Genomic DNA, 14,535 nt, shown 5'->3' with positions numbered 1-14,535 from the left:
ATGTCTCTGTGGAATCAATTCCACAACTGAAAAATAATAATGATTTAAAAACGAGTTATTTTAAAAGTAGGGTGGTCTTGGTTCATGCAAACATTCATTCTGGTTGCAACACATGTGGATCACTAGTAAAGAGCTTATAAATTCAGCACAAATGTTTTGTTCTGAATTAACGCACTGTCCTTGACCATTATGTCTTATTACCCTGAAATCCTTCCACTAGCTTAAATCTATTTAACCAATTAAATCTTGTTAACTATTGTCAGGGCTTTATTTAATTAAATAACTAAATCATGCCGTTCACCGTCGGCATAGAGTCAGGGATGAGGCCGATTCTTGAGTCTGTTTATGTAAAACTAGTAAAATACAGACTAAATCGATGCAAATATCTGCCACAGAACGCAAATGACATTAAAATGAGCTTCGAACAACCTGTGCTGGATAACCTGATGAGATAATAGTGCCATCTAGTGGACGACTTAAATACGTAGAGCCCGAGAAACACGAAAAAAAGATGATTTAGGTAAATGGACGTTTTTCTAAATTCTGGGATATATTGTTTAACGTAAGAATTTAGTGGGTAATATATAAAACAACGAATCAAATAATATTAATAATGCCATTCATAGTCGAAATACACACAAAAATGATCCTCCCGTCCCATTCCTTATATACTTTACAGTTACTAAACTAGGCCTACTGTACATACATTACTAAATGCTATAGTTACTAGGACGCATCACGAGCAAATCTAATTGCTATCCTCAAATTTCTACGACATTCACAACGCAAAACACTGTAAACTGAACCTCCAGCCGTCGAAAAAAAGATTTGGCCGTGTCATCGTCTCTGCAGAGGTTTTCCATGCACCTGATCTCGGCGAAGTATTAACTGGACGACATAAAACCATCATCTTCATTACTGAAACTGCGCTCATTCATGCTGTAGACTGCACGTGTGGATTAAAGCCATAGACTGTATAAGATTAATGCACTAGACTCTGACGCATTACTCAAATCCAATCAGCATTCAGCTGTCGTGTCCAGCCTTTTTATTGTATGCGTTAAAATGTACATTTCTGTGCGCTGATACCCTTCTGGTGTTTTTGTGTTTACGTTAAATAATCTTACGTGGACACGGTTGTTGTTTCAAAACATCTCAAAATGCATTGTGATTTTTGTTAATTTAATATTTGTGTACATTTATAACGTTTAGCTGTGTTGTATTTGTTTTCAATAAATACATAAAAATACATTTTAAAAAGGCAAACAAGTGCAACTCCAATAAAAACTGTGGCATCCAATCAGGATTTAGCTGTCGTGTCCATGAGGTGAAAGGCAGCTACGGCAAGCGAACGCGGTCAGAAACAGCGGCGCTGAGTAAACACCAGCAGGAGTTCATCATAACTGAACTGTGTCTGAGCAAATAGTACGACAATTGACCCATCAATTTTGTTTCATAGCTGGTGAGCAATTTTGCACTGTTGTTTTATTGTTGCAGAATATGTGTTTTTCAATCTTGTTACTCAAACGCGAAAGAGTGTACCTCTAACGTAACGTTAACTTACTTATCTATCTTGGGTATCTTGCCCTAAACGTCTAACTGAACTTACAGTAATGTTATAATATTCATAAATATTCATATAACTTACAGCTTTAAACAGTGGTTATATTTCACCTTTTATGCAAACAGTTTTGTCATTGTTCCTCTTTTCGATGTCTTTTGACGTCTGCATGTTAGTTCAAGTTCATCCAGATGGCAGGCATTAGCCCAATCATCAATAACATCAGATTATATCCATATTGTCTGTATATCTATAGATATGGACTTTTTTCATTATATACATTTAATTGTTTTATATTTGGTTACGATTCTTAAAGCGTATGGTACGTATAGGCTTGTCCATATCAAACCAACCATATGCTATACTAAATGGGAACTGTCATTCATTGTATTTTTAATGTTTAACTGTAATTTCAGTGTAATGAGATTTCAGGGAGGACATCTGAGATTATGGGGCTGGCTCCTGCTCTGGTCCAGCTGCATTTTGTCTGTTTGGGCGCATGGTGGACAACATGGAGAACCAGCTGGATCAAACCAAGTGCACCCACCAATCACCCGACTGGACAGGAACATGGTTCAGGATAAAGAGTCAGTCATTTTCTATATTCACTATATCCATCTAATTAACTAATTACATTTTAATATGATGTACAGGTCATTGCTGAATTTAAACGTTTGTGTACAGTGTATAGTATACAAGTAACAAACTCAAAGTAGACAAAAATGTTTAGGAAGTAAGACAATTTGTGTATTATCCTTCAAAGCCATTGTGGTCAGTTATCGGACAATACTAATAATCTCAAATTGGATAAATGTTGTAAGATTAACAATCTTGGCCAATAGATCAGTCTTTCGCTAATTCCTTTTCATTCCAGTCACATCATGGAGCACTTAGAAGGAGTGATTGAAAAACCAGAGTCTGACATGTCACCTCATGAACTGCAGCTTCACTACTTTAAGATGCACGACTATGATGGCAACAATCTGCTGGACGGACTTGAGCTAGCTACTGCCATTACACATGTGCATAAGGAGGTGTGTTGTTTCTATCACCTCTGATTGGATCTGATGCTTTGTACACAAACAGACACATTTGGACACACCTATTCAATCTTGTTACTAATAAAGTCATCACAGCTATGACAACAGATGTAATATACTTTTATAGGAAAGAGGAGATGATGGCCAGCCAATGAAGGAAGAGGATCTCATCAACCTTATTGATGATGTCCTCAGGGATGATGACAAAAACAATGATGGCTACATTGACTATGCAGAGTTCGCAAGGTCTTTGGAATAAATGAAGAAGGAATGCACTGCCACACTGTGAATGCAGAATACCTCTGATGTACAGATCCACCTCGCATCCATCCGTGTGTGTGACATTTCACAGGAGCAGTATATTCATGTTCCGTTAATGACCAGTATAAAATGTGTAGAATTAAATGGTGAGGGTCATTTGGCATGAGATGTGTGGGTTTTAGCAATCAGTACAATATTTATAGTGTTGCACCCACCCATCTGTACATCTCTTGTTAGAATGTGATGCATAAACTGCCAAATTAATCCACTGTAAACAACCGTATATGATGTTGTTACTTTTGTTACTGAATAAATTCTTTTTGCAGTGAAGGCAAATGGCTATAAAAAAGCGGGAGATGATTGACAGCTTGCTTTTTCTGAAAATCAGTTTTACTGGGATTAGAAAATTGACTTCAATTTAAAATAAAATGGGATTTTTGTCAAAGGTTTAAACCCACGTCACTTTCAAAAGAGCTGTTAAACAGGAAGATATCATTCACTTTCAGTGTATGGAAAAAGAAACAGCATCAACACTGTTTAAAACTTCCCTTGTTTTGAGTAGAAAATGGGATTTAACAAACGTGATGATAGAATAAGATGCTTGATAAGAGCACTGCACATGGGCAGTTTATAAGATCTACCAGTTTTAAAAATAACTGCCCAGTGCCTGTTTTTACTGTCAGTCCAAAGCACATTAAAAAATGTTTGTGATCTGAATGTTACTAGGGATGTACCGATACCAGAATCGGCATCGGGCCCGATACCAAGCTCATGTGCTCATGTACTCGTACTCATATAGATATACCAATACCAAAGACCGAAACCTCACGTGACATACCTCACAGAACTAACTGAAATGTGTGCTTTGAAAGTTTGTGACATGCACATCAAATTGTCTTTTTTCACAATGTGTTTTGAGGTTTGTGACTTGAGTTAATATTGTCAGTGTGTCGTGCTTTGAAAATTGGTACCGCACTAAAAAACTATATTTTAAGTACAGGCTGTGTGAACCAGAAAAAAAACATATCAGTACTCGAACTTTGTATTTAAAAAATGGTATCGGAGCATCCCCAAATGTTACTTTGCTTGATTTTAGAAGTAATAAAAGACAGAAGTATTATTGTAATCAATGCCCATATTCAAAATGCATTGTATTGTTTTAATTAGCTATTTAGGTTAATTGAAAAGTTGGTGTAACAATTTCTAATGCAGAAATAAAAATGTCTTTCTAAAGATAAAAAAGAGTTTTCCCTATAGAGACTGAATGTAAACATTGTGACTATTTGTGTCATACTGTGTCATAAAATATCTACATCTTTTCTTTAACATAAACAATTGTTAAAATATTTCTACCAAAGTTATGACTTGATGACTTTGAACAGAAATGTAGACTGAACACATGCTCCATTGTGTGTTAGTTTTGGTGTTTGCAATGTAAATGAGTTGCTCAATGTACTGAAGAGATGCAATGCTTTTTGATTTGGATGGGTAATCTATTTACATTATTTTATTTTGTCCAGGTCAATACAGCAATAACTGAAAAACAATTTGTGTGTTTGCAGCTATAATAAAGAACATGTCAATCTTACAAAATTGATTTTATTTTTACCTTTGTGTAATTTCTACAAAACGGAATATGCAAAAAAGTGATCTCCTGCGGAACAATCAGAATCTCACAAAAGAGTCAGACATATAGCTTTGGAAAAAAATTAAGAGAGCACATGAAGACACATGAAAACTCATAAAATCCGAGTTGTCACATAATTTGTTTTTTTTACTTTTTCCTAAATTCATGTAGGCTACAAATATAACTGTTGTATTGCTTGAAAGTGAATATGAACGTTGCAGTATTTGAGGTCTGAAAAAATACAGAGCATTTTATCTGTTATTTTGATTCTCCAGTTTTCATGTTCTGTACATGGATGCAAATAAAAACAAGATATTTATTTAAAATTTGAGAAAATTTGTAAGTGTTTCACAAATTAAATCACAAATAATAATTTTACCTAAACACATACCTATAAAGAGTCAATTCAGAACTTTTTGAAATGATCTTTGAAATGGTCGCTTATGTTTCTCCGCTGCTGTTTTCTTTAGGTCCAGTGACTAGTCGGTTCCAATCCAGATACAGAACCCAGAGAAAGCATTGAGGTGGGAGGCAGACCGGTGGATGGTCCTATGTTACGAAGTTGGTTGAACCAGTCATCAGGCTGTCTGGTGCCCTGTGATGGAGCAGGGCCGGGAGAACAGGAGAAATGAGTGTTGGCAGATGAATATGTTGGATATCCTCCAGGGGGCAGCACTGCGGAGAATCGAGGTATGTGTGGCAGGGAATGAGGGCACTTGTACTGCCGTCCCACGGCAGAGGAAGACACGCAGACGGTGCCAAAGAGAGGCCTGCGTCCCGGCATCATGCCAACCGGCAGCGCTTTCTGGATGATTCGATCCTGCTTCCGCTGCTTGGCACGGCGGTTCTGGAACCAGACCTGCAGGGAGAGAAAAGCTGGCAGGTTGCACTAGCCTTGAGTCAGCAAAAGTGATTTTAGAAGGGGGTCAAGGTTTGGCTGGTTAGTCTGGGTTTTTAGCCCCCGCTGGTAGATTAAATAACCACAGCATCTGGACCTTAAAAGCATCTTTTTTCCATTAGCAAGAATTTAAAAGTAGGTAATGTACATATTTTATTGTTGTAATTCATGTTTGTAATGGTGTCTTGAGGGCTCTTAAAAATAAATTGACTTTAAATATTTTTTTCTATCTGTCACGGAGATGTCAAAATTCATTACAAACCCTTTTACCTGAATGCGAGCCTCATTGAGTTTGGTTGCTCTGGCCAGCTCTTCTCTGTAGTAGATATCAGGATAGTGGTTCTGTCTGAAAGCAAATTCCAGCTGTTCCAGTTGTTCACTGCTGAAGGTCGTTCTGTGTCGTCTACGGGACGGTGAGGGGTATGTTCTTGCTCGTCCACCTCCACCCCTGGCATTCTCTGATGTCCCTGAATCTTTCCTTGGACGATTCTGAACATCTGCATCCAATGAAGTAACATAGTCAATTCATTATGAATAGACTTCTTTGTCATTCTTAAAGATGTTCCTCACTGAAAGAGTTTTATAAACAAGGTCTCTCTGGTTACAAGTAATTTCACATCTTTCGAATGATGTTTGCTAAAGTCGAAGGAATTAAGAGACTCAATGCTTCCAAACAATGGTCCAGGAACTAAAAAGACAGAAAGCTTTGCCACCTAAACTTAATATCGTGAGAGAGAGACATGCCAAGACCCTAAGGATTATGTTGAGCTTTGGACAGACAATGGCAAAAAAAGTGACTAATTTGTCAAATTGTGGGACTTGGTTTCAGGAGCTATTCACAATGTTAGTGTGGGGGGTAAAGAGAGGAAGCTTATGATTCTTACCTGTAATGAGTTTTTGTCATGTATAACGAAAAACTAAAATATGTCACCTTAAAGGGATACTTCAGACAAAAATGAAAATCATTTACTCGCCTTTAAATTGTTCCAAATCTGTATATATGTCTTTGTTCTGCTGAACACAGAGAAAGATATTTGGACGAATGCATATAACCGGACAGATTTTGCCCACCATTTACTAAAGTGCCCCAGAACTGTTTCTGCCTCAGACATTCTTCAAAATGTCGTCTTATGTGTTCATCAGAACAAACAAACAAAAAATGATACAGCTTCTTTTCCTACTATGGGAGTCAATGGGGGGGCTCTGTTTGGTTACAAGCATTCTTCCAAATATCGTTCTCTGTGTTAATCAGAACAAAGACATTTATACAGATTTGGAACAACTCAAAGGTGAGAAAATTATGACAGAATTTTCACTCTTGGGTTGAAGTATCCCTTTAACAATGTTTCACTTTGTTAATTGTATAAATCAGACTTTAAGTGCAACATTTGTGAGAGACTGTCAGAATTTATTCACACATTCTATAAAAAAATATTAAATACAAAATGTTAAAAAAAGAAAAAAATATAAATTCATGTTTATGGTTTTCTTAATTTTAGGACATCGCTAGGGATTGTTCATCATTCATTCACCCTCATTTCATTTCAAACCTTTACGACGTCAGAAGAACACAAATTAAAGAATTTTGAAGAATGTTTGAAACAACATGAAACAACATTGGCCCCTATTGACTTCCATTGAATGGATTCAGAGACATTTCTCAAAATATTTACTTTTGCAGAAGAAAGAAAGTTTTCAGATAACATAAGGGTGAACAAATGATGACAGCTTTTTTATTTTTAGGTGAACAATCAACATAATGATGAACAATGTTCTAATAAGAACAGGTGTAAAAGTAATGTTTCTATAGGCCTCAGAAATATAAAAATCTTACCTGCACTTGAACTGACTGTGACTTCAGAGTAAGTTTCAGTAAACTGTGGCTGAGGTTTGGCAGTGTCCATCGCAAACTCTCTCCGGGCTTCAGACAGGTTTCAGGTTTGACCTCCGTCCTGACAGAGCTTTGCTTTTTCACATTTATGCAGTGTGACATCACAGAGCAGTCACACCTCTCACCATTCACAGTGATGCTGAAGCCCAACAAAACATCCACGTGCTACATTTTATGAACAAAAGTATTTAGTATATAGTTCTCCTGACATAATGCTGTAAAAATGTTCCTATGAATCTTAAAAAGTAACATTTTGTAAAATGATGTAGCTTGGAATTGCAAGAAAAAATGTAATATACTGCTTCTAACACCAGGGGGAGTGAAAACAGAAGAAGTACAAACAAGAGGATAAAGTCTAACCACACTTATAGAACATCAATCCATTCAACAAACTATCTTTGAGCCTATCCCAACATCTTGGGCCATAGACAGGGTACATCCTCGATAGATGACCAGTCCATCACAGGGCACCCACAGACATATTCACACACCTAAAGGGTTCTGTAGACTTCAGTTGTTCTGTTATGAATTACTCAACCTCAAGCCAAACTGTTTAAATGTCTTTGTTCGGCTGAGGGCAAAGAAAGATACTTGAAAGAATGTTAGCAATTGAGATTTCTGGGGCACCACTGACTTCCATTATAATGAGTTTGTTTTCCTAAATTCTTCTAAATGCTTTCTACAAATAGAATAATTTGTTCTGCTATGGTAGTCAGTTGCTAACATTCTTCAAAATATCTTTCTTCATGTTCAACCAAACAAAGAAATGTAAAAGTTTGGAAAAAACTATAAATAATGACAGAATTAAAATTTTTGGGTGAACTACCCTTTAATGTTCTTGTAATGTTAATGATTCGTATAGGTTCTGTAGCACCATAGAGAAGGTCTTTAGAGCTATATGATGAGCATAACCGTCATTTTTGCTAGTGGGTGACTTACATGAGCTTGAGAGACTCTACAGTCAATGAGACCCGGGCTGCCAGGATCTGCCTGTTCTCTTAAAATGATTTTGTCAATTTGGGGAAAAGAAAAATTTGGATCACATGTTATTCACTCATCTTATTCTTATTCTGTATCTTTGATATGCACTTGAGGTCAAAAGTATAATGAATGTGTGACCAGGCCGGCACAAAACCAGCAGATTCTTCTTGAGTAACTCTGCATTCCAGCCGATTCCCTGTGAATTAATGACCTACATCGAACAGTTGCTGCTGCCATCACCATAGATCACAGCTGAATGGAGCTCATCAGGTTATGTTCTGCGCTTCATTTGTGCCAAGCATAAAACATTATAATCCATCTATCTAAATCGATTAGCCAACGGAGAAGTTTGTTCAAGTTTAATGTAAACACTAAAATTCAACACAGCCCTTATTATGATGAAACTCACTGTACTGGTTTGTTGTGAAACTCAAACGCATTGTTGATATTTCCAAATCGCCTTTTAAACTAATGTTCGAATGTTTTGAAAACATTTCCAATTAGTTATGAAAACGTGACTTCTGAATGCTTTTAAACATTCCACGAACAATGTAAGAATAACAAAAAATGTATCTAACCCTTACATTTTAGCAATCGAACAATGTTTTTTTTGTTAGCTTTGAGCGTTCATTCAAAGTTCTGAGAATATGCCCTGTTAGCTGGGTTATATTCATGAGCACTTTACAATTACAGCAGTATGATTTTAGTAATGGCTGACGTCTGTGAGGGTTTTCGAGTGCTTCAGTCTCCGAAAGAAAGGAAGCAGATGGGTGTGTATGAGTAGGCAGGGTCAGCCCGAGGGCCCGTTCCCAGCACTGAAGAATCAAGGGGACCAGCCAAACTCTGCGTAGACCCGGAACGCTGCGGTTAGCTTGCCCCCCCAAGACCTTTGGGAATTTCCAAAAGTTTGAGGAATTCTGACTCAGACTAAACCCAATACAGAACTGGGAGGAGGTTCTCAATATAACTGCAACTATAGAGTGCAGACTCACATTCATAGAGTTGTTCACATTCACAAACACACCAGAATGCGTGTACACACAAAATTGCATCTATTGAAGATGGTAACTATTGAAGACCTCCCGGTTTGCTGGGATTGAACCAGGAGTGACCTGCCTGGTCAGACCTCCGCCCTTATGGAAGGAATGTAACCCAACACTCTGTCCTGCTTGGTGGCCTGCATATGCCTGGATGCGTGTGCACACCCACATACAATAATGTGATGGGAACAAAGATTGATCTATGTTCCTTTTAGTATGGTAAAAGCTATGGCTTCTCACTGTTTTTCCCACATCAACGTGAAATTTAAATCGACCCTAATTATTTTCTTAATGTGAACTGTTTATCTATGCAATTGTGAATAATACCTTTTTTATTTTATAATATGAATTCTCCTCTGAACAACTTTCCATTCTGCTCATAATTGAAATAATTTTTCATGCAACCCCCTGACTAAATAATGATTGTAATGTTCAATTTTCACGATCTAATTAATTTCTGTTGTCACCACATTTTTGCATGCATTTTTACTTTTTTACTTGTGTTGTCAAACTGATTATTCGTGATTAACTGATTCCAAAATAAATGTTTATGTTTGTGTTATATAGTGTGATATATGTGTGTGTGGTGTCTGTGTATATTTATAAACAAACATGTATATATTTAGGAAATATGAGGAATACATCATTATTTTTATACATGTAATTGCAAACTATATTTAAATTAGTGATGTCAATAGATTAAAAAAATGTCATTTTTTTCTGTGATTAATCATGATTATTCACACATAAAATGAATGTTTTTAATTATACTTTTAAATTCATATAATTTCACATTTAATCTTCAAATGAATGTAGAAACAGGAGATTTCTTTAACAGTATATTTTTTTGAATAAAGGCCAACATTCTGATTTTAGAACTGATGTCACTTTTTTATTTTTTATTTATTTTAACATTAATTATAGCCATTCAGCAGTATAATTGAGAGCTTTCATGTCTAACAGGTAGAAATATACAGAAATTGAATGAAGTTCTCTTTAAAGTCTTGAAATGAAATACAGAGAATTCACATTAAAGCAACAAAACACACTGAAATCCTCTTTTCTTTTGTTCTTTGATTAACACTAGTGACAGATATCAACTGATAAAGCCTTTAGCCCGTGACTGTATACACCAGACGTGAGTGACACAAGTCACGTTTGGCCCTGTCCCATGGCAAGAAGCTGTCTATAAATGAAAATCAAGGCAACTAGTTTAAATCGCGCTTAAGTGATTTAAAGCCTTTACATGTATAATGCACTACAGAACAAACGGATGCAGAATTAATTACGTTAAATATTTTTAACACGTTAATCTGAATCAAAATTATCACATGCGTTAATTCGTTAACGTTGACATTGGATTTGACAGCAATCATTTTTACATATTTGGCAGATTATTTTATCCAAAGTGAACCCATGAAAGTTGAAACCATGATCTTGGCTGCTAGCATAATGCAGTTCCTCTTATTTCAGAAAACGTATTATGTACAAGAAAAACTAAATAGATTTTAGAGTTTAAAACAGTATTTTTAACATATATATAAAAAATAGGCTACACTGTTTTGAGAATATATGACTCATATAAAAAGCAGTTTACCCAACAGTATGCATGACAGCCCTTTCAAAAAAAGTTCATTAGTATTTGTATATTTCTTTAAACTAAAATATTAAAGTATACTTTTTGTTTACTTTTAATATATTTCCCAGAAATATGCTTAAAATAATGCTTGTGTACTTGAATTATACTGACAGAAATATCTAAATAAATTTGGCCTATAATTGAACTCATCTTTATAATACTTAAAAGCAAAATGGAGTATTCGTTATGAAAACTTGGCTTGTGGTTGTGTTTACTTTTTCGATTGAGAGACTATTTAATACTTTTATCACAGTTTTAATATCTGCCTTATAAACAAGTTTTTATACAATAGAATATATAAATTATATCTAAATAGTAAAAAAATGTACAAGTATACATGCAGTTTACACCTACTAAACAAGTCGTTTACCGAGAGTATACTTTGATTAGGAACAAGAATGGGACTAGTAAACTATGCACGTCATACAGTTCACATACTATAGTTGCAGTACAAATCAAAAACGTAGATGCAAACTAGCTGCATTCTCAAAGTTGACTCTGTTACACTTAAGTATATTTAGAGCTACAGTATACTTTTATTATCTCAAAAGTAGGCCAATTTGGTTCCACTTTTTAGTCCCCCTGATTTATTCCCAATCAGTACTAAAGCAAATGTAACACACAGTTTCTGCCAATCTCATATCAATCTTGAGTACCCATAGAGTAGTATTGCATACTTAGTATCTTCAAAGAATATTTAGTTTGATCACATTTATAAAGCACAGCTACATGATTATTTCTAACTAAAGCACTAGCATACAATGCAGCATTGCATTACCCCTGCATTACTGCTGATTCACTACAAGTTTGTGTTGTTTACATTATGCATACACACGCCAATTACCAACAAAATGGGAATGCTCTTTCTCCTGCTCTCGATGGTTGACACGTGGGCATGCTTTTCCAGGCGAATTGCCCAATAAGGGACTAAGAAATGTTGTAACGTAATTTCATGTTCAAAAAAACCTTTCAGAAACCTATACGAACCTTGGGGGAGTGTATCGAGCACAAAAATACCACTTCATACGTCCAATTTGCTATTTGACAAGCTCACCCTGTTAAGCACGAGAAGCCAGAATGCACTGTTTAATCCCCCTTTAAAATAGTACACTTACTGTACAAGTATACAACCGGCACGCTGATATCAGTGTACATACTATTAAACATACTTAAAATATACTCGAACTGAATAAACACAACAAAATGAAAATGAAGAATGTCCTTCATGTTGAGGTGAAATGACTAGTCAAATACTACACTGTAACTCCCTATTACAACACATTTTCTTGTGGAATGAATTACTTATAATCAACAAATACACTGAATTTCTGATTTGGCTTGGGTAACCGAAAAAACCTTTGCTTTGCGTGACACCACATCCACGCCAATAGGTGTCACTGTATAACATCCAAAACCACTGCAGTATTGGCCAGCAAAAACTATACAAAAATGATTCAGTGCATTGTTAACTCAATAGAGATTGACTCACCCTAACTGATTACAGTTGTTTCTGCGGTTTCTTAAAAATGTCATTTTCGTGCAGTCTCACACACATGGTCTTCATGAAACACGTCAATGATCAGACAGAGATGTTGAAACTGCATCAGACACATTTGCGTCTTGTCAACAATTAGCATTATATTTCTTTCCAGACGTTTCCAACCGTGTGTGTATGAGAACCCATGCTCGTGTGAAAGGTGAAAGCGAAAGTTTTATCAATGGAGACCGGGGCGATAATAAACAGGTTTATATCTATAAAGGAGGGCTTTATTAGCTTATAAAGCTGCTCCCAGTGCAGCAACGCAGGCAATTATCCAGCTGTCTGCCGTTCCCCCTCCCACACAGTATACACTTCTCCAGGCGCGAGAGGGAAAGCAGATGTATAGTCTGCTGAGGTTTCGCTAGTGATGTGCAAACTCTTATGTCTGGGACGCGAAAGGCGAGTGGGACGGTGGAATTTTAACCCTTCCCAGTGGTCTTGACCTCTGAAGTGTATCTCCGTGTCTGTCTGGCAAGTGAGGGGAGACGCAGGTGGTTTCAGTGGATCTCAGAAAGAGCTGCTAGAAATGGGACACCGCGCTGTCGCTCGCAGGCATTCAGACAACACCTCTGCAAATTTACCCAGCCAGACAAACTTGCCAACAATTTGCGAAGCCACGCCAGCTCAGGCTCGTTTTCTGACATTTTCCGAAATAAAACGGGGGAGAGAAAGGGGGAGATAGTAAACCAGTTTTAACATTTGTGAATAAAATGTTAGCAGTGTTTACCGAAGTCACTGCCTCGGTGGTAGGGTGTTTCTGGGTGGTTGCCAGGGCGTTGCTATGCGGTTTAAAAGGTTTTCTGAGTGATTTTTAGCACATTGGAGGTTTTCTGTGTGGTTGGTTAGTGGTCCGAGTCATCAGAGACCACCCAAAAGTATCAGAGATATTCTTGTCCCTTGATGTGGCTTGGGTTTCTCCTAAAATGAACGTTTATGTGATTTTTTACACCTGTTTTATTATGAGCCAAATGAAAAGATTAAAGGGATAGGTCACCTCTACATAATATGGCATTTTTACTCACCCTTGTTTTAAAGTCACCATGAAATTAAACAGGTTTTACACAGTGTTGTAGTGATTATTATAAATGATTTATCACCGTTATTATTTTTTAATTCATTTGCACTTGTAATCTTTAATTAAAAACATCAAGCTCCTCCTTTCAACAACAACTCTCCACCACACGATGTAAGCATCATTAAAGAGGTCGGACTAAACTGACTGTCCAATGGCCAGGCGTTTTTAGCCCTCCTCACCAAGCTCAACTAGCAACAAACCACTTAAAAAGAGAAGGGCAAAATAAAGCCCCGCCCTACATTTTTTTCATTTTTTTTCAGAAATATTACTAATCAGACCAAAGACAAGTACACAACATATTTCAGATTATAACCTACAAATTGAAGGCTGCACATTTACTCCAACAAATACAGTTAAAGAAATCACAATCTTAAATGTCACAAAAGCAGCCTTCCTCCACATTGAAATGTTGCCAATTTATGAAATATTCTATGTGTTTCTGACGCAGAAAAGCTTATTCAAGCATTTGTGACCTCAAGACTTGACTGTTATACAATACTTAGTGGTTGACCTGCATCATCAATAAACAAACTACAGTGAGATCAGAATGCATCTGCCAGAGTTCTAACCAGGTCCAGAAGTATGATCACATAACCCCAGTTTTATAATCCCTTCACTGGTTCCCCGTTAAATATCCTATTGACTTCAAAGTTCTTATAATTACTTATAAAACCTTAAACGGTTAAGCCCCTACCTAGATAACAGAGTTTCTATCACAAAACTCCTGACTTTTGATAACACATGAACTAATTCCATCAACAGGGGTAGGGCTTTCTCATACGTAGCACCTACACTCTAGAATAGCCTTCCCGATACTATTCATGGTTCAGACACAATTTAAATTTAAATCTAGATTAAAGACACATCTTTTCAGACAAGCATTCACTTAATGCATGATATGCTAAATAAATAAATGAACAGCAGCTACGCTAATTATTCTCTTTCTGCCCTTCTCCCCAACCTCGGGAGAGATTACGCAAGG

At 36.5% G+C, this 14,535-nt stretch overlaps 3 protein-coding genes across 4 annotated transcripts in view; 1 reads left to right on the top strand and 2 right to left on the bottom strand.

The window, feature by feature from the left end:
* ttc7a (tetratricopeptide repeat domain 7A) overlaps window positions 1-931 on the bottom strand; it is a 34,986-nt gene extending 34,055 nt beyond the window's left edge. Inside the window, exon 1 of the mRNA XM_056760319.1 lies at window positions 868-931. The gene's annotated coding sequence lies outside the window, so the exon portion shown is untranslated. The remainder of the gene's footprint in view (window positions 1-867) is intronic.
* Window positions 932-1,327: 396 nt separating this feature from the next.
* mcfd2 (multiple coagulation factor deficiency 2, ER cargo receptor complex subunit) lies at window positions 1,328-3,568 on the top strand. Its single transcript, XM_056760322.1, has 4 exons — window positions 1,328-1,462; window positions 1,978-2,148; window positions 2,436-2,595; window positions 2,729-3,568. Exons 2-4 carry the CDS (start codon window positions 1,982-1,984, stop codon window positions 2,858-2,860), a joined length of 459 nt encoding a protein of 152 aa, XP_056616300.1. The 5' UTR covers window positions 1,328-1,462; window positions 1,978-1,981; the 3' UTR covers window positions 2,861-3,568.
* Window positions 3,569-4,443: 875 nt separating this feature from the next.
* prop1 (PROP paired-like homeobox 1) lies at window positions 4,444-12,623 on the bottom strand. Of its 2 annotated transcripts, XM_056760320.1 has the most exons (4): window positions 12,428-12,623; window positions 7,222-7,443; window positions 5,658-5,884; window positions 4,444-5,348 (listed from the first exon to the last, which is right to left on the bottom strand). In XM_056760320.1, the coding sequence occupies exons 2-4, from the start codon at window positions 7,289-7,291 to the stop codon at window positions 4,956-4,958; spliced, it is 690 nt and encodes a 229-aa protein (XP_056616298.1). In that variant the 5' UTR covers window positions 7,292-7,443; window positions 12,428-12,623; the 3' UTR covers window positions 4,444-4,955. The 2 variants fall into 2 exon arrangements, with proteins under 2 accessions (XP_056616298.1, XP_056616299.1); XM_056760321.1 differs by lacking the exon at window positions 12,428-12,623 and having other exon boundaries at window positions 7,222-8,535.
* Between the last annotated feature and the right edge of the window lie 1,912 nt (window positions 12,624-14,535).

Source organism: Triplophysa dalaica, chromosome 11 (genome assembly GCF_015846415.1).
Source record: "Triplophysa dalaica isolate WHDGS20190420 chromosome 11, ASM1584641v1, whole genome shotgun sequence".
In the NCBI taxonomy this organism is placed as follows: domain Eukaryota; kingdom Metazoa; phylum Chordata; class Actinopteri; order Cypriniformes; family Nemacheilidae; genus Triplophysa; species Triplophysa dalaica.
Note: the sequence above shows the minus strand (reverse complement) of the source record. Positions and strands in the feature narration are given on the sequence as shown.